At 36.9% G+C, this 27,535-nt stretch overlaps 2 protein-coding genes across 7 annotated transcripts in view; one reads left to right on the forward strand and one right to left on the reverse strand.

The window, feature by feature from the left end:
* LOC113499714 (myb protein) overlaps positions 1-22,719 on the reverse strand; it is a 60,837-nt gene extending 38,118 nt beyond the window's left edge. For 2 of the 6 annotated variants that reach the window (XM_026880286.1, XM_026880285.1), the window contains exons 1-2: positions 22,487-22,719; positions 14,697-14,813 (exon numbers count right to left, since the gene is read on the reverse strand). In XM_026880286.1, the coding sequence (XP_026736087.1) occupies positions 14,697-14,813; positions 22,487-22,509 (140 nt within the window). In that variant the 5' untranslated portion in view covers positions 22,510-22,719. Of the gene's footprint in view, positions 1-8,212; positions 8,590-14,696; positions 14,814-22,486 lie in introns of those variants that run through there. The other 4 variants (XM_026880284.1, XM_026880283.1, XM_026880288.1 and 1 more) reach the window with 3 other exon arrangements.
* A 1,280-nt stretch (positions 22,720-23,999) lies between these two features.
* On the forward strand, positions 24,000-27,408 carry LOC113499414 (uncharacterized protein K02A2.6-like). The gene is made up of 2 exons (XM_026879892.1): positions 24,000-24,092; positions 24,455-27,408. The coding sequence occupies exon 2, from the start codon at positions 24,603-24,605 to the stop codon at positions 27,333-27,335; it is 2,733 nt and encodes a 910-aa protein (XP_026735693.1). The 5' UTR covers positions 24,000-24,092; positions 24,455-24,602; the 3' UTR covers positions 27,336-27,408.
* Positions 27,409-27,535: the final 127 nt, after the last annotated feature.

The following is a 27,535-nucleotide window of genomic DNA, read 5'->3' on the forward strand; positions in this document are numbered from 1 at the left end:
GGATAATTCGATGCAGGTATTAATTTAAATATCGAATGTTATTTTTGAAAAATGAATGTGTTCTTTATGGATGAACGGGCAGATTTCAAATACGAATTCATTTTCGTTGTACCGTCACTTGAGATTTTTACATAGAAATAATGAAATCTATTTTAATATTTGAAATCTTAATGTGATTCAGTGCAAAGGTTAACAAAACCATTTGAATAATAAATTTATACTATCAGTATCGATATGATGAAAAAAAAACTTGTAAAGTGAGACGAAGGCTCTTAATGTATTCTGGTTCCCACGTGTTCCTCGCGAATCATCAGAGCATGGTATGACTAACTCATGTACAATATGGTGTTCACGGTTCTTGATAACTAAACGATATCATTAGTTAATTAGGGCTGAATAAAAAAGTACCGATTACATGGTTATTAGGCTCAGATACAATCTGAGCTTCAGGGAGTGGAAAAGCTTGAATTTCATTTTTTTTCTGTTATCCTGATTAATTTACTAATTGAAACCATACATTACGGATCGTTATTGAATTCAGTAAATTTACATTATGTTAAACAGTTAGTTGCTTCTAATTCATCTACCTTTTTACTCAAAATGCCTACCTGAAATGCGTAGGCGTGTCAAATTAACAATAACTCACAAGTTAAACTAAAGAAATGTGAGGGAATTTAAGGCTTAAAGAAACAAAATCCAAGAAACTTTCGATAAAAAATGTGCAAGGCGTTCCTGTTTCGGAACAAGTTAAGAAACCTGTTACTTAGCGTAAAACATTAACAAAACTTCAAAATTGGTTCAGTTGTTTCCAAGAAAAGGATTCACAACACTCACAATACAAGTTGCGATATTAAAAGTGGAGCAAAAACATGTATACTAGTACTTAAATAATATCCGTCCAAACCGGTCTAAAACAGAGCAACTATTATGATATCAGCCTTAATAATAAAATATTATGTAACAAATGTTAGAGCATCCTTTAATCGATCGATTGCCATATGGCGAACGGAAATATAAGAATTGATAACTATTTAAAAACCCTCATGCATGATAATGGGCCGAAGAAATACTTTCCATAAAACAGTGAAATTATCTAAAACATAGGGGTCCTTTAGAATCGCTTGTTACCCGCATTTGCGAGAATATTTTACTGTTGTCCTTTATAGTTGTGGTTTGGACAACTGGGTTATGTAGGTACTAGTGTTTTAGTAAATAGTTCTTGATAATGTAACTCACGTAAGTTGGTATAGCGTTGTTTTCATACTTATATCTATACTAATATATAAAGCTGAAGAGTTTGTTTGTTTGAACGCGCTAATCTCAGGAACTACTGGATCAAATCAAAAATTTTTTTTTTGTATTGAATAGACCATTCATCGAGGAAGGTTTTAGGCTATATACCATCACGCTGCGACTAAAAGGAGCGAAGATACAATGGAAAATGTGGAAAAAACAGGGTAGTTATAAATCATAACTTATATCTTCTAACCACGCGGACGAAGTCGCGGGCAACAGCTAGTGTTAGATATTTGTATAATATGAACTCCTTTGATCAAAACTTTGGCCCCTCAATCACAAGGCAACCCTACTTTCATTTGTTCCAACAAAGCGGGAATTTGTAGGAATATCGGAGTGCATATGACTTATGTTACTGAACTATAACCATATCTTAAGGTACAAGCCCTCATTATATTACGATTATGAAATACCAATACTAAGTAAATAAAGAATATAAAACATACGGAGTATTTCCTGTTACTACTGATAAATATACGTAACAACATTAACAACAAATGACGAATATCCTGCACATAATTAAAACGATGGCAAAGGGCATTGAGATATGAATTTAAGTCGAATATAAACTAAAAATAAGTATTGCATGCACATGAGTCAATATCCCATTTTTCTGTTAATTAAATACTAATCAAACACTTAAAAAGATTTCGAGTAGACTCTTGTCATTATAAAAACATCTATTTTATGTCAAAAAGTTTATTTCAATGGAACTAGTTCCTCTCCCCTTTCCAGTCAAAAAGAAACACGCCTTATTTTTCACGTTGTCCCACTGATATATCCAACCACAGCATTAACCTAAAATGGGGGTACTTAATAAGTATCTTGAATCTTCGAAGAAATTGTGTGACGCATAACAAGGGTAGCTAAAACCTCATTTGAATAAACTCACGAAGTTAAACATCTTCGGTGCATAAGTAATTCTGAACGCACCCGGCTTGACGGCATAGCACGCGCCTGCGCAGCTATCAGTACGCACACCTACGCATCGCTGGAATCTATTCAATTCATTCATCCGTTGTGCACACAATCGATGTTTGCAAGGCTTTGTCGGATTAAATATCAATTGTATTGTGTTTGCATCTTTTTTTTCATGATTAAGTAAATTATTATTATTTTTAAAGCGATGTTGTATCTCAAAATCCGATACACATTGATGCTGGTATTTCAAGATTTAGTGCCCCAAAAAGGGAGCGTCAAATAAATTGTAATCTTGTTCCGCAATATTGGGGATCTTATTCCAAAGGGCCTTGATGAACTTTGACACAAATACAAGAACGACCCATGTTACTTATTCATGGCGAAAAAAAAATTACCTACTCGTCAACCATTGCGAATCTGTCTCGACGGTAACAAAAGACGGCGCGTACGAACTTTGTTAAGACGGACCGAAAAAAGAATAGCTCCCTCAATTTCTTGAGTCCCCCTTTAAAGTGTATACAATATTTCTTCTGACATAAAACCAGCTGGTCTATTCAATATTAAAAGTAAAAAAAAAAACTCGGCTTGTCTCCACGTGGTCGGAAATTCGACTGGTTTCTTTAGATATTATTAAAGAGCTTGAATGATGACTCAAACTTATATTGTCGCGACTATGGTAATAAATTATTCATTGTAAGTGTTCCGTGTAGCAATTTATCGGTGTGTTATTACGTGAAAAAACGCCTTCCTAAAATGTCAACTTGGTAAGTATTGTAAAAAGTCCGCTGTCGTCTTTAATAGACTTATGAAACACATTATGTGCATATATTGCGAGTGCTAGCGCATTAGGTGCAGTTGCAATCGTGTGAAAGTCAAGTCCTATACTCACCCCAATTACTTTGGTATTCATAGAAAAGTCGCGTTAGATAAGGCTGCACGAGTTGCTTGTCGATAGATTATCGATACCGATTCAATTTGTGCATATTGGCTTAATATTTATTTAGATAAGAATCTAAGTGAAGAGTAAGGGAACTATGAAGATCATTAAAAAAAGTTTTTATTTGTATCCAAGCTACGTTACTAACCAATGTTTATAATTAAAAAGGTACGCGGTAAAACATACTATATCTATTCGTAGCTAATTTCAGCTAACATTAATTAAAATATTACTGCACAAAAAATAATTTAACATTAAAAGTCATGAAAACGAAAACGCATCACGACAGCAAACAGCAGCAATTCATGACCACGCAACATCCAGTCACAAGCTTATTTTATCGATAAGCGTGGAACATCACTTACTCGCACCTTGCTTGCCATCTGCCTCGATGCACGTGAGGCAATTAAGGCCATCGGCTCTTTGGGGGTGCCACCCTCTTTACAATGGTCGTTTACCTCAGTACAGAGGGGTTGCAACGTGGTCAATGCACCACCTTTATTGTTCACCGTGTAGACTCCCACGGGAGACAAAGAGGTCTGACGTGAAATCAACCCTCTCACGGTGAGGTGGTGAGTTTTAATGTGGTAAAAATGTTAAACAATGATCTGTGAATAATAGGGATTCTGAGGGATTTGACCCCTTTGAATTCAAATAGCACAGGACAACTTTTAACAGCACCAAATATCCAAATACCCTCAATTTTGCAAGACAAAACAGTAGCAGCCGCAATAGTGATCTAAGCTGTGTCACAATACAATACAAAATCACTCATTCCTCTTAATATTTTCAGCCTTGGTAAGCCTTGAAGTTTATCGTGAAAATGAATGCAGAACTTTAGGAATGTCTGACCAGATGACAACAAACTTAAAATGTTAAAATATCGTTTAAACCAAAATTTATAGATCCTATTATAAAATTACTGAGAATGAAACTAGCTTATTATAATTTATGTTAATACCCGCATCATTTTATATTGAGATGAGTTCATTGAAAAATATTCAGTCAATTATCATATTTTGATCAGTTTAATTTCCCTTATCGTTTATTCACTTAAGCAAATTACAAAGGAGTTCGCCGCGTAAATTATTACGATAAGAAAACTTCGAAATGATCTCATAACACAATACAATAATGAGTGATCTCGCAAAAATCTTAGTAATAGTCCTTCTGAATAGTTCTACTAACTATCGGGGCCAAATAAAAAACCATAATCCGATGCCAAGGTTACGCATAGTACTTAATCTTTGAATGAAGCCGGCTATGACTTCATAGCGTAAAGGTGTGCTTACATAGACAAATCAGGTCCATTCTTAACATTAAATAAAAAGCGAAAAAGATGTATTCACGATTACGTCTTGCAAAATTCCTGAGTGTAAGTATCAGATTCACATTAGGGCGAGGACGTCTCGTCTCCAAAATGACGAAGAAAATTAGATAGCCTATGCCAAAAATAATTACAGTCAAAATATTCAAAGAAACAGAATCCTAGTTGCAGTATAAGTAAAATAGGAGCTTTGAAGCCAAAGGCAAAAACACCGAACCTTAAAAAAATGCTTCTGATTGTCATTACATGATCAAATTTATTGACAAGTATCTATGAGTATAGCTCAGAAAATTCGCTGCGTAAGTGCACCATAAGACCCCCAACTAGATACTCTGCCCACGCTAACCGAAGGCATCTCGCAAATTGTACGTGAGGCCTTGGTTCGACCTCAAGGTCTCTGAAAGCACGCAGGATTATCCGGGCGATCTGTTAGTCAAGTCGTAACTAAGTTTTAAATATTCAAATGTTATTCGCATAGCTTGTTTGTAAGTGATTGCTTCCTTTTCTATTAATATCTGGTTAAGTATGCCTACCTATTTCAATGGTAGGTCATTTATTCATATCAATAATTGCCGTGTGATTATGTATTTATATTGGAATCGGTATTTTTTGTACTTTGACGTACCTATTTCAAAAAAGCTTTCATCGCCTCAAGTCCAAATTTAAAAAGCAGTCTATAAAAACGTTGGTTAACGATGATATGACTACACGTATTACATGTAAGTACGGTCTATACAATGTACAAGAAACAAGAGATTTCAATTGTAACATATACTCGACATTCAAGCAATCTTTTATACTTAAACTCAAGTAAATACTACAGCTGATAAAACCTTTTTGGAATCCAACCGGTCCTATACAAAAAAACGGCCTTGGTCTTAAAAGCATTAAGATAACATCTCTTAGAGAAACGAGTTAGTGTACAATATCTTGAGTCCTGTTTTAGTCAACGCTATGGAGATTATCTACCCCATAACCTACTGTCTGTAGTTCTGGACTTAGTTCGTTTCGTCATTGTACTCACAGAGGGTATTTGAAATGGACGCGCAGTAAAATTATGTCCTCAGGTAACATGCTGGCTGCTATTATCAAGTGGAATGTGAAGTCGAATATTTAGAACTCAACTTAAGTACTTATTTCAGAACTTTGAGAGTCTGGTTTGTTTAGAAATTAGGAATAAGACAAGGAAGGAAAAATAACAAGGCACGTGTTTGATTTATGTAAGCTTTGGCAATAATGAAGATGACACGTCATCTTGAGAAAACCTCAAATCGGCAATCAATGATCTTTATCAAAGCCACGTACTATAAAATTGTATTATTATTACCAAGGAGTAGTTTCTCATATAACATTTGTCCTACATTTTCAATAGCTCCTAATTGGGATGTTTTAAGCAAACCCATAGTCGGCCTCGTACAATTTGCGAGGTCAAAAAGTTCAAGGAGACAGGGTTTGGTGGTTTGGGCAAGTTCTCGCTTCCTCTTAGTTACTGAATACATATTGCTTGTTTTGTAATCAAGGTTGCTTGGCTTAGTACCTGACAACGGGCACACACGTAAGCCGAAGTTATAATCACAAATAGTTAAGTTCTTTACAACTACGTTATATTGTAAGGCCTTGTGAAATTAAAGTAGTTTTTAGAAGTGAAAACAAAAGGAAGGAGGTAGGAATCCGTGGGTAGTCTACTTTATCTACTTGTAGTACACAAGTAAATAAAGTAGAACCAAATAGATAAACCTTCATGGTGTATAATAAATAAAATTGGATGTGTAATTTAAGACACGTAACTTAACTACTCTATTATGATATCCCGCATTGTTACACAACATCTCGATCTCGACAACAGATAGGTATGCGGAAATTACTAACCTACCAAACATTCTAAGACCAATAAAATATTAATTTAACCATAGAATTTCTTCAAATTCAAATCTAAAATGCAACCTCACGATCAAGCAACGAAGCATCGACTGTCATTCGAATCGATTAAAGTTTCATCTACCCTACAAGTTCATAAGAATCGATTAAAAGCATAATTGTTTCGAGCTGTGACAACTCGATTCAGGATTTTCTGGTTTGTTTAACCTCGTCACGTAGTAGACGTGTTTATTACAATAATGCGACTCGTTAATAAAATTGTTCGGAAATAAAATACAAATAAGAAACAAGTTTTTAAGTTTTCGCAGACTTTTAATGGGTAAAAATGATTAATAAATTCCATATTGGATGATGGGTACCTATATTAAAGCGTTCATTCATTTACCGCTTTATGTATAAAAGGTGATTAAAAAGGCGAAGATTTGCGGTGTTTAAAACTCGAGCGATGATATTTTTTTGATAGATCTCGATCGGTGCAATTAGTTTGAGAGCGATGGAGTAACCTAAATGTATTTATCCATCTACACAGGGAGAAAAAAGCATTGAAATTATAAAGGGTTCGAGTTCTAATTTGTAAAAGGAATATACAAACAAACACCTACGGAAGTACTTGCGATATTATTGTTAGACGAAACCATTTTGATAAGGTCAATAACCCAATAATAATACTGATACAAATCCCGGAATAGTCCTTATACTTAAACAGTGAATGTTTTTAAAGCTATAAATATTTGCCGACCGCAATAATGTTGAAAATTTCTAGAAATAGAACTGTTAAAACAATGCGACGGTACTTAAACTACTGTATGCGTATCGAATGACCTAGGGCCTAGGCCATGGGCCTAGGGCGTGTATGGCCTCATAGCCTGTGAATGCGAGTACTAATATGCAGAAGATTAAAGGAAAAAGCTATTAGTTCATGCATGACGCAAGTCTACCTTCCTATACGGAGATGCCAGGGTGTCTGTAGGGGTTTAACATAATCCGTGGTACCTATATTATGTAAATAATTATGAATAGTAATTTGTCTTCTAGCTATGTTAAAAAAGGCTTGCAGTTTCAGCGAATTTGATACGAACGATATAAGTTCACCAGACTTCTTCGTATTCTACTTAGTACATTTTAGGTACATTTCAAGTTCGTTCTGCTGTCTCCATGTGACAACCAGTTTATATCGTCACGAGCAAAGGATTTATAACCTACCTACCTATGACGTCACTTATTACACATAATTTGTATTTTAAAGAATTTTAGACAAAGTAGGTATATTAAATTGACATTTAAATACTTGAATAATATCGACACTATAGTTTGATAACTAAAAAAAATAGATATTCAAATACAAAGTAATATAAAACGTAATTTTACTAGGTAGGTACCTACTTACTATCCTTTCCTATCAAAAATAAAGAAGTCATTAAAATGTAATGGTCAAATAGTATAGGTTTACTTGGTAAAAATACTCGTAGGTATATCATTATTAGGTACAAAAGGACTTAACAATGCATTCTGAAATATGTTAAAACAATTTATTGAACTTACAAATAGCATTCTTATCTAAGGATAAGGTTATAAGGACATGCTCTACATAACCAGGCACGAAGCATGACCACACAGATTTGCAACAAGGTTAAAAAAACAATGATTATGGTAGTAATTTCAATAATAATATATATTATTATATTATCCCAATTTATTGGGTAAATTAACTCTAAAGTATAATAAAATGGCGCAGTTAAATAAAACCGTATTACTTTTTTTATGATTAAACCAAGCAAGGGTACTCAGGTATACAGCCAAGTAAAACAGATGTGTGCAATAACATCAGTGAAGAAAATAAAAGTACAACTCACTTTCTACGCCGGCCGGCAATTGTTTTGTTCTCGATGGCAAAGTTGAAGGATTCGCCAAAAATCCGATACTGGAGGTCATCGTCATTGCTTTGAAATTGCATCTCTTACACACAAATTACTATAACGTATTGACTAAATAAAACACCCTTAACACATTTTTTTCTTAAAATCATAGTTGCGAAACATTATACTGACACTTTTAGGTTTTTAATTGAACGCGAACATTACGATTTTTATTTTTAAACAGTTTATCGATGGGATTTTTTATTTGATTTTTGAGTAGCGTAGCGAGCGCCCGACGAATCTCGGCTGTTACGCGCGCGTAGCCGGACTGACTGTACGTGTGGCGAACGCGGGAACACGCCGCGTTATCCCGCAGTTCTGGTGTTGCCATCGGGGGAGATTCCCCAACTAGTCGGGAAAGTTTTTGTAAGTAAAGATAGATAAATTACGATATGACTGTATCAAAATGCGTTTTCATGTTTAATAAATTATTCTGTAATTACTTATAATAATATTAAAAATAGCAATCATGATCATTAAACATCGTTTTCTCGGAGGCCATGTTCTATACAGAGGGTACAAGCAGGCCAGTATTTATTAGTCTGTAAAAAAGACTTCTAACCCGTTTCTTCAGTTCCATGATACAGCTTACATTGCGAATAAAGCTTTCATTTTTTTCATTTTATTTGGTTCATAGAAATCGCGATTAATAAAATAGATAAAATACAAAAAAGAGTTTGTGTGCTTATGTACACACGTTAGAAGTTACCTCTTCGGCATATGGAAAAAACACCAAAATAATACTTATTTATTCACACTGTTTAATTTTACTGTTACGAAACACGTGTTCTAAATTTAAAAATACTAGAATATACAACTTGAACATAGTTGTTGCCACCTAGAACTAACTTCACGATGTAAAAATTCACTCTCAAAATTTTTCTCTATCGCGCCAGAAGAAGTATATCTTCAAAAGATCGGTAAGATCAGTAAGTACCTATGCAAACTAGATGGCTTGCAAGTTAAAAGGAAGGATCTTTAGGTACTTGTGTACCTAAAGATCCTTCCAACAAGCCACGTTCGCTATCATTGTGGTTTCTATACCTACAATCCAAATATTTTAAAGATTCATAAAGAATTTAGAGCCAATATGTCTGTGCATATTTCTGCAAAGAAATTAAAAAATATATTTTCGTACTTAAATTTGAGGAAATGTGAATATTTTTACTGGCAACACCTTTCGCTCCCCGTATGCCTGGGGCCGTGCTATAATGACCATGGAATTCCATACTTAATAGTTCAATTTATTGTAGGGATGTGGGATTCAGATATTTCTGATACTAAGCTGGGCAGGTGTGACTATTGGTAGGGAAAGTATTAAGTACTTAAGTAAAAGAGTCTGCCTCTCGTCTAGAATGAGTGCGACCTTCATGGAACGAGTTCTCTGTATTCAAATCGTGGAACACAGCATTCCATATCATTTTTTTTTAAATTAAATTGTTTTTTTCGTGTTTGTTCGACTAATAACTTTATTTAGAATAAATATTTGAAAGAAACAAATGGTTGCATTAATAACACATAAATATTTCCAATAAAATAAAAATGACAATTTATTATGTGCAATCATGTTGGAAATGTCAACTTGTAAAAAAATATAACTATAGACAAGACACATGTGATATTAATAAATGATTTTGTTATTGAACGATACCTTATTGATGATGAATGAACGTAGTGTAACTGTCTGAAAGACGGCGAATTCGGCAGTGGGTACGATATTTTTTTATCGATTTAAAAAAACTCATACAATCTAAATAAATTAAATTACTGTGAATAACTTTCAAAACTTTGGCAAGATCATTTTACCATTTATTTGTGCTTTCGTGGTTACGATATTTTTGGCAACACTCTGCACAATCCCTGTTCACGGATAAGGAATCTATTCACTGTGTAGAACTTTTTATATCAATTTAAAGTAGATACTTACTACATCAAACTCAAATTAAAAAAGTGGGAATATTGTTTTTAATTTCTAGAGAATAACTTAGATTGCATGTAGCATTCTAGAATTTACCTAATATTGTAACGTGTTTTTTAGTAATATGTTATACCATCTTAAACACCGGGCACGGATACTTTTTCCATAAATTGAGGGTTTTATACTAGTTAAACTGGTCAAAATTTTCTTTTTTTTTATAATTTCAGAAAAAAAAATCAATCAGACAATGTTTGTTTTTTAAACAGATGTTTTTAACAAAAGGGATGAAGGATTTTAATACAACGCGACTGTCAAGTTTCATTATGTACCGGATAATCATTTCCAGGTCATATAAAAGCTATCTTGGTAACGTGATGGCACCCTTTATTACCTTCGTAGACCGTGCTAAAGATATTTGAACTTTCACAGGTAAACTTTAAAGTTCATTTTGCGCAAGTCTTGTTGCTAATATAGATATCGAAAATATTTATAAGTTTTACGGCTTAAAAATAACAAGGACATTTAAGGAATAATTGTGATATCTTTTGTATGCCACAGCCTTATTTCTTACGGTTTGATACAGCTGTTATCGTGACATAAGACGTTACTACGTTTTTGTCAGGTCATTTCAAGAACCCTCATGACAAATAAAACTTTGTCGATTTGATACTTGTAACTAACTTATATGTAAATCGTATTCGTTAAAAGGATGGTACTTCCAAAAATTTAGTTTGTAAATTTAGAATGTAGGCCCCCTAGTACTTCATAGAGTCATATTATTTCAGTTGTAGAAGAGAGAGGGTTTTTTGCTGTGTGTGTGTACTCGCTTGTACATCGACAAAAATCCCTACTAATATTATAAATGCGAAAGTTACTCTGTCTGTCTGTTACGCTTTCACGTCTAAACCACTGAACTGATTTCAATGAAATTTGGTACAGAGATAGAGTTGACCTTGAGAAAGGACATAGGATAGTTTTTATCCTGAACTTTTGAAGAGTTCTCTTGGAAACGCGATATAACCGACCTCGACGCGGGCGAAGCCGCGGGCGTAAAGCTAGTATTAAATAAAAACGTGGTAGTAGGCCCAATGGACTTGTATTATAGATTTTAGTTCCCGACGTTTCGAAACCTTTGCAGGTATCATGGTCACGGGCAGACTGAGATGGCGTTCGTCTTAACGCCATCTCATGCAGGAGTATACAAACTAGATTGTGACTGCGGCCTCTCTTACATCGGTCAAACCAAACGAAGCATAGGGACCCGCGTTAAAGAACACATAGCTGACGTCAAACACCGCCGCTCAACGAAGTCTGCAGTCGCCGAACATGCTGAAGGTTCCAGCCATTATATTAGATTTGACCAACCACAGATCCTCGCTAAAGAATCCAAATTCCTACCTAGGATGTTTCGCGAGGCTATTGAGATTAAAAAACACCCTAATTTCAATAGAGAAGATGGCTGGAAGATATCACCTACTTGGGATCCAATAATAAATAAACTCAAGGCCAAACCCAAGAGCAGCGCTGCAAGACATCAAGACACAGTGAGCTCATACTGCGTAGGTCGGACCACAAATAATTAATTAAAATATGAAGGTAGAACGAGCAACATCTTCTGTCAAGACGAACGCCATCTCAGTCTGCCCGTGACCATGATACCTGCAAAGGTTTCGAAACGTCGGGAACTAAAATCTAAAATTAAACCGCGATAAAATCCGTAAAAGTAGTTTCATTTCAATGTCTAACATTCGCGTAAACCTAAGGACTTGTATTACTTGATGCATTGCCGATGACGTCATACGTCACCAAACCACCCGCATTTCGCGATCCGCGCCCAAACAGGCTCCACGCCCACTTATTTGTTCATTCAAATTCCAAATATCTAGGAATAAATGAAGGCACTTTGACTTGTAGCAGCGATGCGTGGGTTTTATAGATATTGTAGGATTCCCAACCTACGTAGCTCGATAAAATGTAGGATGTGATACTTTGAGCCTTAATTTGCTAACATGTACCAAGTTCATGGGTTGGGAAATATGTTAGTAAAGATTAATATGATTAAAATTGTTTAATGAGAGTGATGATATGGTGGAGTTGAGGAAAAGATGAAAGAGCGAGATGGCACCCTACACCCCGTATACTACTTTTCTCTCAAAGCAACGCAACAACATTCCTGGACTGGACTGTTAGTACTGTGAAAGCAAGACGGTGCATTACACTAATTATAGCTGTCTTACTTCTACAATGGCAACTGTCTGGTTCAGGACCTTCTATAAAACACGCTGATATTTGATTAAAGCTAATTAACGCCGTGACGTAAATAAAACCAAGTTCTTACTACTCATGAAAATAAATTACATTATGAAACTCAAATTGTTATTAATCGTTGTTATTATTTTGCTGGGGAAGTTCGATCCCAAAAAGGTTGTTAACGTGATTTATGGGCAACGCTACTCTGAGATACTACGAGATGATATTCGAAATTAACAGAAACTGCTTGTTTTATATCAACCTGTATCGCGTTACCCAGTTTAAAACAGGATGGACATTACTTTATGGCTTCTCATCGTCACATTTCGGAAGTATCTCATGTCTTATGTCAATACGACTTTATTACAACCATCATTGTCGGAACCAACCAGGGAAACTATTTTCGAGAGTTTGTCTTCCACCTTTCATTACTAATCATTAGAATCTGTTGCTTTGACACCAAAATAGTTTTCAAATTAAAGCGGTATCCAAGTTTCCAAAGATATACCCACTATTTTCGTATTGGCGGAAAAGCTAAAGTGACACATCTTGATGAAAGGAGGTCAAGCCTCTTGAAACTACCCTTTTGAACACTAGAACTGAGCGTCTCTATTCATAGTTCCTGCAGCATTCAAACTGAATAGGTCTGTTGAAGTGCGTGTTTTCGTGAATTCTGTTCTTTTGCACAGGTAATGAAAACTGTTCTCATAAAGGTGGTAGAAAATTCCACATACAATATAATAAGTCGAAATTATTTTACGATTCCAGAATGATAAGTTAAAAATCATTCTGCTTTTACTTCTTTGTGGAGATACTAGGCTTAAAAGGCGGAAACATGCCTATTATATACATAAATGGCTTTTGAGTACAATAATAATCACACCGAATTCTCCGAAGTCACCCTAAAGGTTGTAATTAGAACTCTGTCGGTGATCAAAGGCATCCTGTTGCACGTAATATTAAAAATATTGTCAGGGCCTATGTAATAAGGTGCAATGAGCTTGCAAGTGATCATAATATCAATCAAGTTTATCGCAAAAACAACATTATAGAAAATCATAAGTGTCAAGCGCAAGATATAAATTGCTTAGGGAATCTGAACCTTAAAGACACTGGGAACACGAAAGCTAGTACTTACTTGTTTTTGTTTCCCACATTAGCACCAAGCTATTATTTAATACTATTCAGTGGGGACCTTATAGAGACAACGGCATGTCTCAGGCATTCGCAACAGGATAAACCGCTTTGAAAATAGCATGATAGGCAGGATGCACCGAGTGTGGATTACTTGGATTTTCTGAACGAGATTGGAATCCACGTAGACCCTGACAACCTCTTTTTACATAGAACAGACGAACAAAGAGCATTACCATGACACGGACATTTCTTCCCATAGGTTATTTGGGACAACAGTTATGAATCTGTAATACGAAATTGCGAAGACGATCTTTTTAGTTTTCAATTTAACCTCTCTTGGTTGACCTACCTTTCTAGTCCAAGTATGACCAAATTACATATAGCACTAAGTTCAAGCACACGGACTCAAGAACTAAAATAATTCCAGAGATTTCTGGCATTCTCATAAAACCTCTTTGCAAGACAAATGTCATCACACCACGTGGCTTTACATATACATACTCGTACATAATTACACATGCTAAAGGTTTGCTTGCAAGGCTCGAGTCTGTAAGGACGGTCATACAGGTTCTTTCACTTTGTGGGACCGAAATGTCTACAGTAAATATAATCAACGAGGCGCCGATGCACGCGTTCGCGATGGAAGATATCGTGGAGCAAAAATGGAACAGGTTTGTATTTTGTTTTAAATTAAGTACGGTGGTTAAGGAGAGTAATTTAAGTAGGAACAGTTGAGAGTAGATGTATGGAGGTTATATGTTGATTTTACGTAACGTACGGTTGTGAAAGAATATGTGCGAGTTATTCATCGTACCTACAACTCTTAAGCCGATATCGAATATCAATACGAAAAATACTCCTTAAATCGACTATTTGAAAGGTTTCTTAATAAGAAACACTATGACTAGGAGAATTGACAGTTCAGGGGTTAAGGGGAAGTGCCGTTAAAGCCTCGAAATCGAAATGTTTTTATATCAGCCACTTTTTAAACATCCAGTGCCTCGGTTCCAAAGTGATGAACTATCAGGAAATACCACGAGCCACTTACTTAGTAAAATCGATTATTCCTTGACGAGCTTACGATATTTGTTTAAATTAATACAAACTAGTACTCACTCTTCTTTGATAATGACGTAATCTTCGATTGCTTCTGTTGATAATTTTGCTTGCAAGACCTTCAGTCTCTCCATCTGCAACTGCATGTATGACTTGGTCCCTTTATCGTTGTCCATGCTGTAAAAAAGGCAACATTTCAAAATACTGATTCCCTATAAAATTCACAATTAAAATTGAAAATTGGAAGTTCTTCAATCTGTTGAATTAATTCCATTATCTTTGCTATGTTGATTGGCAAACATGATTCAGTCAAGAGCCAGAAAAAAAGGTATTTTTTTAATCTACTTAGTATTTTACAGCTGCGGCAAAGGTTTGAACTGGTATGTTTTAAGGCAACGATTAATTAAACAAATCTTAAGTCTACCTTAGTACGTATTTAAGTTCCTGAGCTAATGTCATTACTACTAAACCATCTCGAAATAGAATTAAATAGGCACGTCCTGTAATTTTGATTGATTATATCGAAACCGGTTCCTAGGTTATGTAGTTCGTGACGAGAAAGACAACCTCGTAATAATGGTGCGTGTATGTGCAGAAATGTAATTGGAATGATATAAGAGACCACCGGGATTCTATAATGATGGCCGATAAACCATCTTAAACTTTTGTATGGATTAAATCGAATGCATCAGAATTATGAGTAATGCTTTAGACTATAGTACAGTAATATTCAGTGAAACTGAAACGATGTTAGAGCCCATTTTAAGTAATAGCGCTGCGTGGTGTTTCGTCGGATTGGATCATTCTCAACAGTCCCACCAGCTTGGTTGTTCCATGGAACTTATGACTACGGTCTGATTCATGTATGAAATCCTAAATTTTATCTAAGCTGAATCAGCCAAGCACCATCCACTTTTTCATCCAAAAGGTGCGATGTGGGAGTGACCATGTAGTTAGATCTATAGGTCTACTAATTAGGCCTTACATTTCGTAATGGTTATCAACGACTGATCTGAATCAAGTACAGGCTGAATCGCAACTAGGGTTACCAACCTTTATAAAAAATATAAAGCCTTTAAATATAAGGCCTTAAGGTTTATTTCTTTATTTATTACTACAGAAAGTCGGGCTATGACATGTGTCTTCTTCACTGCACCTGGCGGCATCGTTAAGGCCACTTATTATAGGAAGGAAGCGTGGATAATAATACGGGTTCGAATGTACTAATGTCAACAGCCTAGCCATTCCTGCTATGTTGGGGTCATCAGGGTTAGGTTACACCTGGGACTTCTAAGCTCGTCGACATTTGTGGCTAGATATATCATTTAATGTACGATTTTAATTTACTAAACAGTTCGTTTCAAGAAACTTTGATAGTTTTCTTCTTTGTGAGTGTTTTAAGTACCGTGTACAAAATCACCGTTGCATCGATTGAAATCATTTTCAGGAAATGAGTGGTCTATTGTTCATACCATAGAAAAATTTAGTAATTATCCAACACTATGTATGTAATTATTGTTCTTAAATATGATCATAATTAATCTTTCTACATGTTGTAATGCGCCATTCGGATTAGATTCTATGATAGCAATGAAATAACCAAATCAATCTCTAGATTAGCCTGAATCTTCCTGGCTTCCCGTTTGGTGTGGATGATAGTCGTATTCTACCTCCATTTTACTTCAGTACAATTTTGTAAATCCAGCATAAAAAGTGCGTTTGCATTTCTATTTCGGTCTTTTGCCACATGCAAAAATACAAACTCTTGCTGTTTTGAGACTTCTATCTTGTATCTGTGAGTTTTATGTAATTGCTTTGCGATAACAAACCTAAGCTTCAATAATTAATTCATAACTACTCTTAGGCCTTTCAAGTTGACCTGCAAGGTTGAAATTAACTTAAAAGTATTTAAAGTGCAATATGTATTTGCACACAAACCTTCTGTCAGACCCGTCTGGCATGCTTTTACCGAATACGTATCTCATGACGTCATTCGCAAATAAGTTTTAAGTCAGCATAAATCATTATGATAATCTTTGGGAATTTAAACGTGTTTTCTTCTCACGCGGTAAACAGCTGACTTTTTTTTCTGAAACCTGTCTTAAGTGGGCGATTAATTCATCGATCAGATGATTCGAAACGCATGCATTATCTAAAGTGATTCGATGTCCCATAAATAATTAGGTACTATAAAGAAAATATGAAGTCACAGGAATAATGGGTTTATGAACACCAATCTTGTTGGAAAAATATAATGTTAGAAGCGGTCCGATTATTGAGACTATTTTTTTAAATTAGTAAACGATTTTAAATATAGTTAATTGAAACTATAAGATAAATCATAACATAAATTACAATAAATTTTAAACATTACTCTGGAAATTAAAAAATATACATATATATTTTATTTTTTAAATGACAATTATAATTAATTTCGCGTAAAAACTATTTCTGAACGCAACTGTTATCCCATAAGTATCTTATCATTTATTTCATGCTACCCTCTAATATTCTTAATTCTTCTTCCATTGAAAACATTACACGTTTGTTAGTGTCGTAGCTTAAGTGATAAAGTGATTTATTGAGTAAGCAACGTTAACATTACCGCGCGCGATAATACTAATGTAACTAACTAACTAAAAATAAACTAAACCCAACGACGTAGGATTTGTAATTAGTAAGTTAGAAGACTTTTTTTTAAATTTATATAAAATCCGAGGATCGTAACCGTATTGAGTTTTTCTGGAACTGCGAATTAGTTAAAACACATTTTTCGAAGATAATATATTATATCAATATGTAGTAGGTACAAACTGATGATAATCTCTGCTAAGATTAAGAGACTTGCTTATCTACGTCTTAAAATAAGATTAAAACTCTGAAAGTATTATTAAATTGCATACGGGACTATTTTGTTAAACTACGCAGTCCTAGATGATTTAAACAAATTAAATTAACATTAATGACAGTAATGATTCTAAATTAGCAAGTTAAGTAGGCAATCACTGTGCCATCGACCAAAAACAATGTGCATTCACGCACCTATAATAATAATAATAATAATAATAATCTTTATTTCAGAACAATGTCCATACATAATTACAAAATAATAAGATTTATAGTAAAATTTGTGCGCGTATAAATGCTTTCAGGATGTCTGAGTCCTGCTTTTCCGCAATAACCTGCAGGATGCTGTTGGTGCTGCTCCTGACCCTGCTCAGTAGTGATACGAGCCGCTTGCGTATTACCGCGTGGAAGCCGTCTACCCTGGCTTCCGCAAACATACCGGAGGCACTGCAAAAACGGGGCAACCCCAACAACATCCTAAACCCGTTGTTATATTGGACACGTAAGGCATTGAGCGTCCTCTGCGTATATCTGAACCACAGGCTGCACGTGTAGAAAGTCTGACAGTAGGCTTTAAATAGAGTGACTTTAACTTGTTTACTACAACGCACAAACCTGCGGGCCAGCATATTACTTCTAACCGCCAATGCCCTACGTTCCCGTTCTATGTCAACCTGGTCCTCAAGGTCCTCTGTAACGTAATGTCCAAGATATTTAAACTTTTCTACCCGCTTTAGTTCAATGCCATTTAGCTTTATTGCGGGCACATTCAATGTACATTTACCGGGGGCCTTGAAAACCATGTACTCGCTCTTCTTAGCATTGTACATCAATCCATGCTGAATGCTATATGTTTCACATATTGCAAGCAACTGCCTCATTGCACTTACAGTTGGGGTCAGCAGCACCATGTCGTCTGCGTAACTAAAGTTGTTCATACAAATGTTGTCAATCCAGCATCCCACTCGTGTGCTGCTGAGCCCAACTATAAGCTCATTCACGTACAAGTTGAAGAGCCTAGGAGAACTCAAACCACCTTGTCTCACCCCGCACTCCAACCTGTACGTGTCCGAGAAGGCATTTGCCCACCTTACATAATTATTCTGGTTTTGGTACCAGAAATGAAAAATCCGTTGTACCTGTGTAGGCACGCGGGTTTTCTTGAGTTTCTCCCATAACAAGTCATACGACACAAGGTCAAATGCCTTGGAGAGGTCAAGAAAGCATGCATACACAGGTGTACTTCTTTCCGTGTAGTATTGGACAGTGTGCTTCAGACTCAGAATTGCGCTTTCAGTGGAAAGTCCCGCGCGAAAACCAAACTGAGCATCATGAATATTAATATTTTTATCAAGTTCTGAGTCGAGCACACTGTCCAACACCTTGGCCACAATTGTAGCCAAGGAAATCGGTCGGTAATTGTTCTTATCAGACAAATCTCCAGTTTTATTTTTAACTATTGGTACTACGATGGTTTTCATAAGGTCTATAGGCAAGTACGAGTGATTCAGACATAAGGTAAAGAACATTGCCAGCACACGCGGTAAATGAACACCAGCGTATTTTAGATGCTCGATACTGAGTCCATCATGACCCGGTGACTTGCCCCTAGACATGCTACTCACAATTTGTCGAACTTGTTTAGCAGACACCCTATACAATTCACCGGTCATGGTGGACCCAGGATCTGCAGACGAAGAACCCAGTGGAGACTTAGTGGTAAAATGTTCTCTAAAACAGTTCAGCTATATCTCTGCTATCACTCGCACTTCCCACGCTCACTGGAAGGCCAGTCTTATGATTTAAACTGTTGGTTGCTTTCCAAAAATCACTAAAGTTTTTAGAAGCACGACATTCCGAAATAATTTCCATTTTTATCTGTTCTTTGTTATTGTGACACCACTTTAATCTATTTTTAAATAATTTGCGACTTTCACACATTTCTTCATATATAGTACCGGATTGTGGCCTATCCTGAGAAACCCAGTATAAAAATTTACTCCTAGCTTCCCTGTGAGCTTCACATACATGCTTATTCCATCCTATTACATGTTTTTTCTTACGCGAGTGAGATTTAGTTTCACAAGTGTTAATGGCTGAGTCTGTTAATGCTATTATTATATCCTTATATAGTTTATCTAGACAATTTCTATGTTCCTTACAATTACAAATATCATAACTACATTCTCTTAATTCAACAGGAAAATCTATTAATTTCAGTTTACTATTGGCACAATTTGGTATAGCTTTTTATTTGTTCTTTAGTTCTATAGCCCCAAACAGCTTTATTTTTTATATTTTTATTATAATTACTATTTTTACATATAATTGCACTTAATTCACACTCAATGACTAGGGGCAAATGATCAGACCAAAACGTGTCATAATTAATAAATACATTCTTAATAGTTTGTTTGGCAGAATGACTAGTAACACAGTGATCGAGCCACCTCACACACCCGTGAGCCTCGCTTATAAATGTATAATTACTTAATACACTTCCTAACACATCTATATCCACACAGGACCATTGTTGGTCCATACATAATTAATTAGCTCGTTACCGAACAGTTCTCCCGGATGAGCATTAAAATCTCCTAGTACGTAAATAGATTCTATAGCGTAATGATCAACTATCGCACATACCTCGCCAAAACATGTCGTAAACTCCTCCAAATTGTCTATTCCATTTGTCGGCATGTAAACACTAAACACAAGAAATGCGCGGTCTTTCATAGACACTTTTATTGCACTGATACGCGGATTATTGCACTCGATAACAGTCACCTCTTTGAACACACTTTTACGCCACAGTATTGCCACGCCACCGTAAGGTCTTCCTTTCAAACACCGTTTGAAATATCCACTGCTGACGTGCCCGTGTATGCGAACTCCTGGTCAACAGTGCCCAGTATCGGTATGTCATAGGGAAGTAGCCAGGTCTCTTGTAAGGCTATGATATCCGCCGACTGACACAATTTTCTGACACAATCAATTGATCTTTTTATCGACTTACAGTTAAAAACTGACAAATTTAAATAAAGTAGTTGTTGCAGTTGTATTTGTTTGTATACCCATTATTAATTGTTTTGTATCACATCACTATTCACAACATTGTTTTCGGCCTTCTTAGTTTTATTAAAGTAAACCAAAGCGCCTAAAAGACACACCTTCTGGCCACAGACTATCATCTAAAAACATTGCGAGCTTGTGGTGTGGTACAAAGATTTTAAATGCATTATAATTTCTTTCCTTTTGCATTATAATTTTCTTTATTGTTACTGCAGTTTGAGTCTTTGACAGAATGTAGTCAGCAATGTCGCTGTCAGTAACTTCTTTAGCTACACGGGATATAAATAATGGAATATTTATTTCCGCAGCTTTAAATTTCATATCCACATCCGAAGCCGCTTTTCCTCTACTTCCTGCAAACTTGTACTTTGGCTTCTTTTTTTGTACAATTGTCCATCCATTCTTCTCTTCTTTATCTGGTTGTATTTTCTCGCTTCCGCTTATCGCTTGTGATATAGACCGCGCCGTCTCCGGTACGACACTCGGGCGCTCAGGATTCGCGCGCTTGCGTTGCACCTGTGTCGAAACCGCGGTTGAGGCCTCCACGCGCGTGCTTGTATGTGAGAGAGCGAGAGACCGATTGATGCATTCCGCGTATGACAGGGACGGAGTATCATCGCTTTGCTCGCGACAACCCGCCAACGACTGCGTCATCGCTATGTTTTGCTTTTCTGTATTGTGAGGTAGATCAGTTATTGTACAATCCAATGTTTGGTGTTTGGACTGCTCAATATGTAATTTTAAATCATCTAACTGTTTGTTAGTCACGTAGGAATCCTTAATAATCTTTAGTTCGTTTTGCAACAACAAAATATCCTTCAGAAGTTTACTTGCATCCAGATGATCAACGATATTGGTGTAATTTATGTAGTTCCCGAGCAACAAATATGGGTACTAATTCCGGATCTGTTTCTTTAAATAATGTAATTATATCAGCAAGATCCCTCTGTGATTTTCCTTCTCTCTTACGCGAAATTTTACGTCTTGTAGTAGTGATCGAATCGAAAAGCAAGTTTTTAGCCGCTTCAATCTCCTCTTCAGAAAAACTTGTGACACACAATCTCATTAAGCTTTCCTCATCCATAACATCCATTTTGTTCTGGACATAGGCTAACACCTCACATATCACAATGTTACAGTTATTGCACTTAATTACTTTCGAGTTCGACGTCATTTTTCTAGCACCGTAGGTGAATGACGCGACCGCACCTCACGCGTACCGGCGGGTCACCTATTAAATGTACTTTTATTTAGGTATAAAATAATAACATCAAAACTTATTTTTAGGTTATTTCTGACATTGATAACAAACGCAAACACGAAAGCGCTATCAAGTATCGTAGGTATCACTCATGAAAACTATCTGCAACAGATTATAAACTCAAGTGCATTCGACGATATAAGCTTTGCTTTTATAACCTCATTTTTCACAATCATAATCTCAACGATAGAACTGACAATGTACCGCTACGTTACAAGTTTTAAAAGTCGAACAAATAAACAGCGGTGTTAAAGTTGCATAATCGACGCACCTAATCACGGACGACATTGAAACGTATTACGTAGTTATGCACAAACGTTTATCACGATCAAATAATGAAAATCTAATTGGAATACGTTTATTCCTGCTACTATTGCTAAAAAATAGTTATATCTGTAAAGGAACATAAATAACGAATTTCTTTTAAATGGAATCCGTTAAATATTCGAAGATCGAATTCGAAGGAAAAACGTTATGACCAACGGTGTGCTAATAATTTACCAAAATAAACAGCTCCTGTCAACATTTATCTCTTGTTTACCCACTTATATATCAATAGTGAGCTAAATAAAAGGGAACAAGTGAGGTAGGAGTGAAAATAAATAGGTAGGAAAGTGTATTTGTGGTTATCAGACATACGAAATGACGACATTATTGATCGTACACATACCTTGGCTGTTCATTTTTCTCCATTTATTCTTCCTGCTTAAAGATTCTGTACAACTAAAATTACGAGTGAAAATAGTAGATGATAAATATAATGTTACATAGATTAAATTACTTGGGATTGCACAGTTATTTAGTAAAATAAATAAAAACTTTTTCATGTCATATAACCACAATTCGTTAGTATTCGTTACAATCAAAATGGAGCATTATCTCTTTCATTCACATTCATGATATTCGCCTCAAGTTAGAAAGAGAGCGAGGATGAACTGTAAATAACAACACGACAGCGCCATTCAGAGCCATATTTGTAGGAAAAGCGTTTTCCTCTATGTCTATGGTAACAATGTTGCAAGCCCCAAATTAGTGTACAATCGACTAAAATTAATAAAACTAGGAAATGATACTGTGGTAACTGTTACATATGATTATAAATATTTGTGTTGTCTGTGGTTAAGTGAGGAGCGACGCGCCAGATTTGGAATGGCGGCAATTGAAAATAGAAGCTTGAACTATGCAAACGTCTATTATTTATCAGTGGCGACGAGGATAACGGAACGATATTCGGTGCAGAATAAAGTCTTAAATTATTGTGGTATAGTGCTTTGGGGGTGATTAAAAATGTCTGTTGGGAAAGTTCGAGATTTTGACATAAAAAATGGGAATTGGTCGGCGTACGTCGATCGTCTCGAAATGTATTTTGTTGCTAACAAAATAGCGGAAGATTTGAAGTTACCAACATTAATAGCTCTTATCGGCGAACCGGCTTATGAGTTACTGTCTACTTTGGCGAGCCCGAGAAAACCATCAACCCTGAAATATAAAGAAGCGGTGGAATTACTGCAAGCACATCTACAGCCGAAACCATCAATTCTCGCGGAGAGGTATAGGTTCCGACAAAGACGCCAATCAGCGGGAGAAACGATAGCTGATTACGTGGCAGATTTGAAAAAGATGTCACGTTATTGTGAATTCAAGATCAATTTAGAAGAAAATTTGAGGGATCAGTTTGTGTGCGGGTTACGTAGCGAATATATACGTCAGAGGTTATTCGCGGAAGATAACATAGATTATCAAAAAGCGCTAGTATTAGCCAATACTCTGGAGGCAGCTGAGCGGGACGCCGGGGCCGTAGAGGGAACGCAGGAACAAACTACCAGCCGGGAACTAAGCGAGAGAATACACAAGTTGGAACTCAATAAATGTTCAGCCTGCGGGGTCAACGGTCATGGGGCACATAACTGTAGGTACAAGGAGTTCGAATGTAGTTATTGTGGACAACCTGGCCATTTACGAAGAGTTTGTAGAAAAAAGAATTTGATCGTCGCATAAAATCTACGATTTCAAACCGCGGGAATAATGGCGCGCGAGGAAGGTCACGTAGAGGACGCGTGATCGGGTCGAGCGCCTACGGAGCGGGTGTATGGCGGAGCGGCAACATGGCGCGCGGGGGGCGCAGCAACGCTCGCACCGCACGCAGCAACGACGTTACCGACGCGGCGTACTGGCTGAGCGAGCCAGCGATGGATGACAACTCCGGCTCGGAGCAAGACGTTGAGGGTACAAACGAGGAACCGATGTATCAAATGTCACTAACCAACTATAAACCGGTGTGTATAAAGCTTCTAATTAATAATAAAACCTTATCGATGGAGATTGATACAGGCTCTGCGTTATCCTGTATAAGCAAGTCTACGTATAAGGAGCATTTTAAAGAATTACCTTTGAAACCATGTAAAATGAAAGTAAAATTTTATGATGGCTCTGTCATTCAACCAATAGGGTATTTAGAGACTGATGTGCAATATATGAAAAATATGAAGAAACTAGATCTCTATGTGATCGATAAGGGTACTACTAATTTACTAGGTAGACAATGGTTATCGGAATTGAATATTGAGATACCAAAATTTACTAGATGTAACCACATTAAATTATGTAAAAATAAAATGTTTAACGATATCATTTCCAGACATGACAACCTATTCGATGGCACGTTGGGCAAATATACCGGTGAAGAAGTCAAGTTATGCGTGCGGGATGGGACCGAGCCAGTATTTTGTCGAGCGCGCCCCGTGCCTTATGCATTGCTGGCGCGGGTCAATGCTGAGTTAGACGCGATGCTGCGCGCCGGCGTCATCGAGCCCGTTGAACGGTCCGACTGGGCCACACCGCTAGTTATAGCGAGGAAGGGAGACGGTGGAATACGCTTATGCGCGGATTATAAGGTGACACTTAACAAGGCTTTACTGGTTGACAGGTACCCGGTCCCGAAGGTAGAGGACTTATTTAGTAATTTGAGTGGCAATCATTATTTTACTAAGCTAGATTTGTCACAGGCTTACAATCAATTAATTTTGGATGAAACTTCTCGGAACTACACAGTAATTAATACACACAGAGGACTTTTTAAATACAATCGCCTCGTTTATGGTCTCTCTTCCAGTCCGGGCATTTTTCAAAAGTTCATGATGAATCTCTTTAAAAACGTGCAGGACGTAGTCATATTCTATGATGATATTTTAATAAAGAATAAGTCATTAGAATCTCATTTAGAAAGAGTTGAACAGGTTTTTAGTATTTTAGAGAGGAATGGGTTGAAAATAAAAAAAGAAAAGTGTGAGTTTATGGTAGGCCAAGTAAAATATTTAGGATTCATAATTGATAAACATGGCGTACGGGTAGATGCAAATAAAATAAAACCGATCCTATCTATGCCCGACCCAACTAACGTCTCAGAGTTGAAGTCTTTTCTCGGTATGGTTAATTTCTATGGAAAATTCATTAAGAATTTGAGTACTCATATTACACCACTTTACGAATTACTTAAGAAAGGTAAACATTGGCAATGGACTAAAACACATAGATATGTGTTCAATAAAATTAAACAACTTCTATGTAGTACTGAAGTATTGACACACTTTGACATATCGCTGGAGAGCATAGTAACATGCGACGCGAGCGCACGCGGGCTGGGGGCCGTGCTGGCACAGCGCGCGTCTGACGGCAGCGAGCGGGTTGTGGCGTACGCATCGCGGGCGCTCACTGCCGCGGAGTTACACTACAGCCAGATACATAAAGAAGCCTTGGCTATAATTTTCGCGGTAGACAAGTTTCATCAGTATCTTTATGGCAGAAAGTTTACACTACGTACAGATCATAAACCGCTGGTCACAATTTTTGGGCCCCATGCAGGAATACCGAACACGGCGGCGAGTCGTTTACAGCGGTGGGCCATTAAACTATCAGCTTACGATTTTAATATAGAGTACATTCGATCAGATAAAAACACGGCAGATATTTTGTCTAGGTTAATTAGCACTCATAAAGAAGGGGTTATTAGTGAAGAATTAGACACACCTGAACAAACGTATTTACACTTTGCCGCGGAAGCATTGTTATTAGATTATCAAACGTTAAAAAAAGAAACCGTTTCGGATAGTGTATTGAGCAGAGTAGCCAGATATATAAACGATGGCTGGCCGGTCGAGGTCGAAATGAAAGAATTAAAACCATATTTTAACCGTAGAAAGGAATTATATATTGAGCTAGGGTGTGTAATGTGGGGACATAGGCTAGTAATTCCTAGTACGTGTAGGAATAAAGTGATCGCTGAGCTTCATGAGAGTCACATGGGCATAGTCAAAACTAAATCGTTAGCGCGAAGTTACGTATGGTGGCCGGGAATAGACGAGGCACTAGAGACAGCATGTTGCAGCTGCACCGTGTGCGCTGAAGTGGCGGACGCACCACCTGCGCATGCGCCCCGCGCCTGGCCGTGGCCAGATCGACCGTGGACCAGGATACACGTAGACTTCTTAGGACCGGTAGCCGGTCTTACTTATCTAGTGGTAGTCGATGCACATTCAAAGTGGATTGAAGCTATTAGAATGCTGAGCACCACATCGCAAGCGGTAATAAAAGAATTACGAGAGATGTGGGCGAGATTTGGGTTACCTAAACAATTGGTTAGTGATAATGGCCCTCCGTTTTTCAGTGGAGAATTTCAGCAATTCTTAAATAATAATGGTATAGAACATATATTTTCGGCACCTTATCACCCAGCTTCTAATGGGGCAGCGGAAAACGCTGTTAAAATTTGTAAAAAGAGCATTAAAAAGGCGATTAAATCGAAATCCGACGTACACTCCACATTGTGTCGTTTTCTGCTGGCGTACAGAAACACACCACACTATACAACCGGGGAAAGCCCCGCCAAGATGTTATTAGGGCGCAACTTGCGCATGCGGTTAGATTGTTTGAAACCAGACCAGAAGGCACTTATTAGAGCTCGCCAAGAGACAGTAGAAGCTACATCGAGTGGCGTCACAAGACAGTTTAATCCGGGGGACCTTGTATGGTTCAGAGAATACCGTAGCTCAAACAAGTGGTCTGCAGGGACTGTTATAGAGAAAACAGGTAGTACAGATTATAATGTTAAATCTATCCACGGCACTGAGGTGCATAGACACATTGACCAACTAAAACCAAGAGTGATAAATAGGACAGCTAGGCTAGTAGATGCAAACTTTAGGAACTTTCAACCAGTTCAGCCTGTTAAGAGCTCTCGCTCTTCTCTCGTGTTTCCTTCGGACAATAATCGAGCGCCGAACACAGAACCGGACCGGACAAACGGAACCAGCTTGACGAAAGCATTGGTCGAGGAAACATCCCGCACGCAAACAGACGGAAGTGATTTGGTTACAAGTGAACCCTTGTCAACGTCAAGTGTACCTTTAAATATGCCCAAGGTGCAGGAGACGGGTAGTCCTAGGGTTCCTATTACTCGGGATATACGAACTAGTAATCGTACACGCAAACCGGTTAAGAGATATGGGTTTGATGATGATTGAAGTAAGAAAATATATTATAAGATTGTTAAGATTATTATTGATATGTTGTTTAATATAATTTAGTAAGTAAGTTTATCTGTAATAATTAAGGGTGGAGGTGTTACATATGATTATAAATATTTGTGTTGTCTGTGGTTAAGTGAGGAGCGACGCGCCAGATTTGGAATGGCGGCAATTGAAAATAGAAGCTTGAACTATGC

This window comes from Trichoplusia ni, chromosome 12, assembly GCF_003590095.1.
Source record: "Trichoplusia ni isolate ovarian cell line Hi5 chromosome 12, tn1, whole genome shotgun sequence".
NCBI lineage: Eukaryota > Metazoa > Arthropoda > Insecta > Lepidoptera > Noctuidae > Trichoplusia > Trichoplusia ni.

Coding starts and splice junctions, on each gene's coding strand:
- LOC113499414 (XM_026879892.1), top strand. CDS start 24,603: ATGCTGCGCGCCGGCGTCATCGAGCCCGTTGAACGGTCCGACTGGGCC.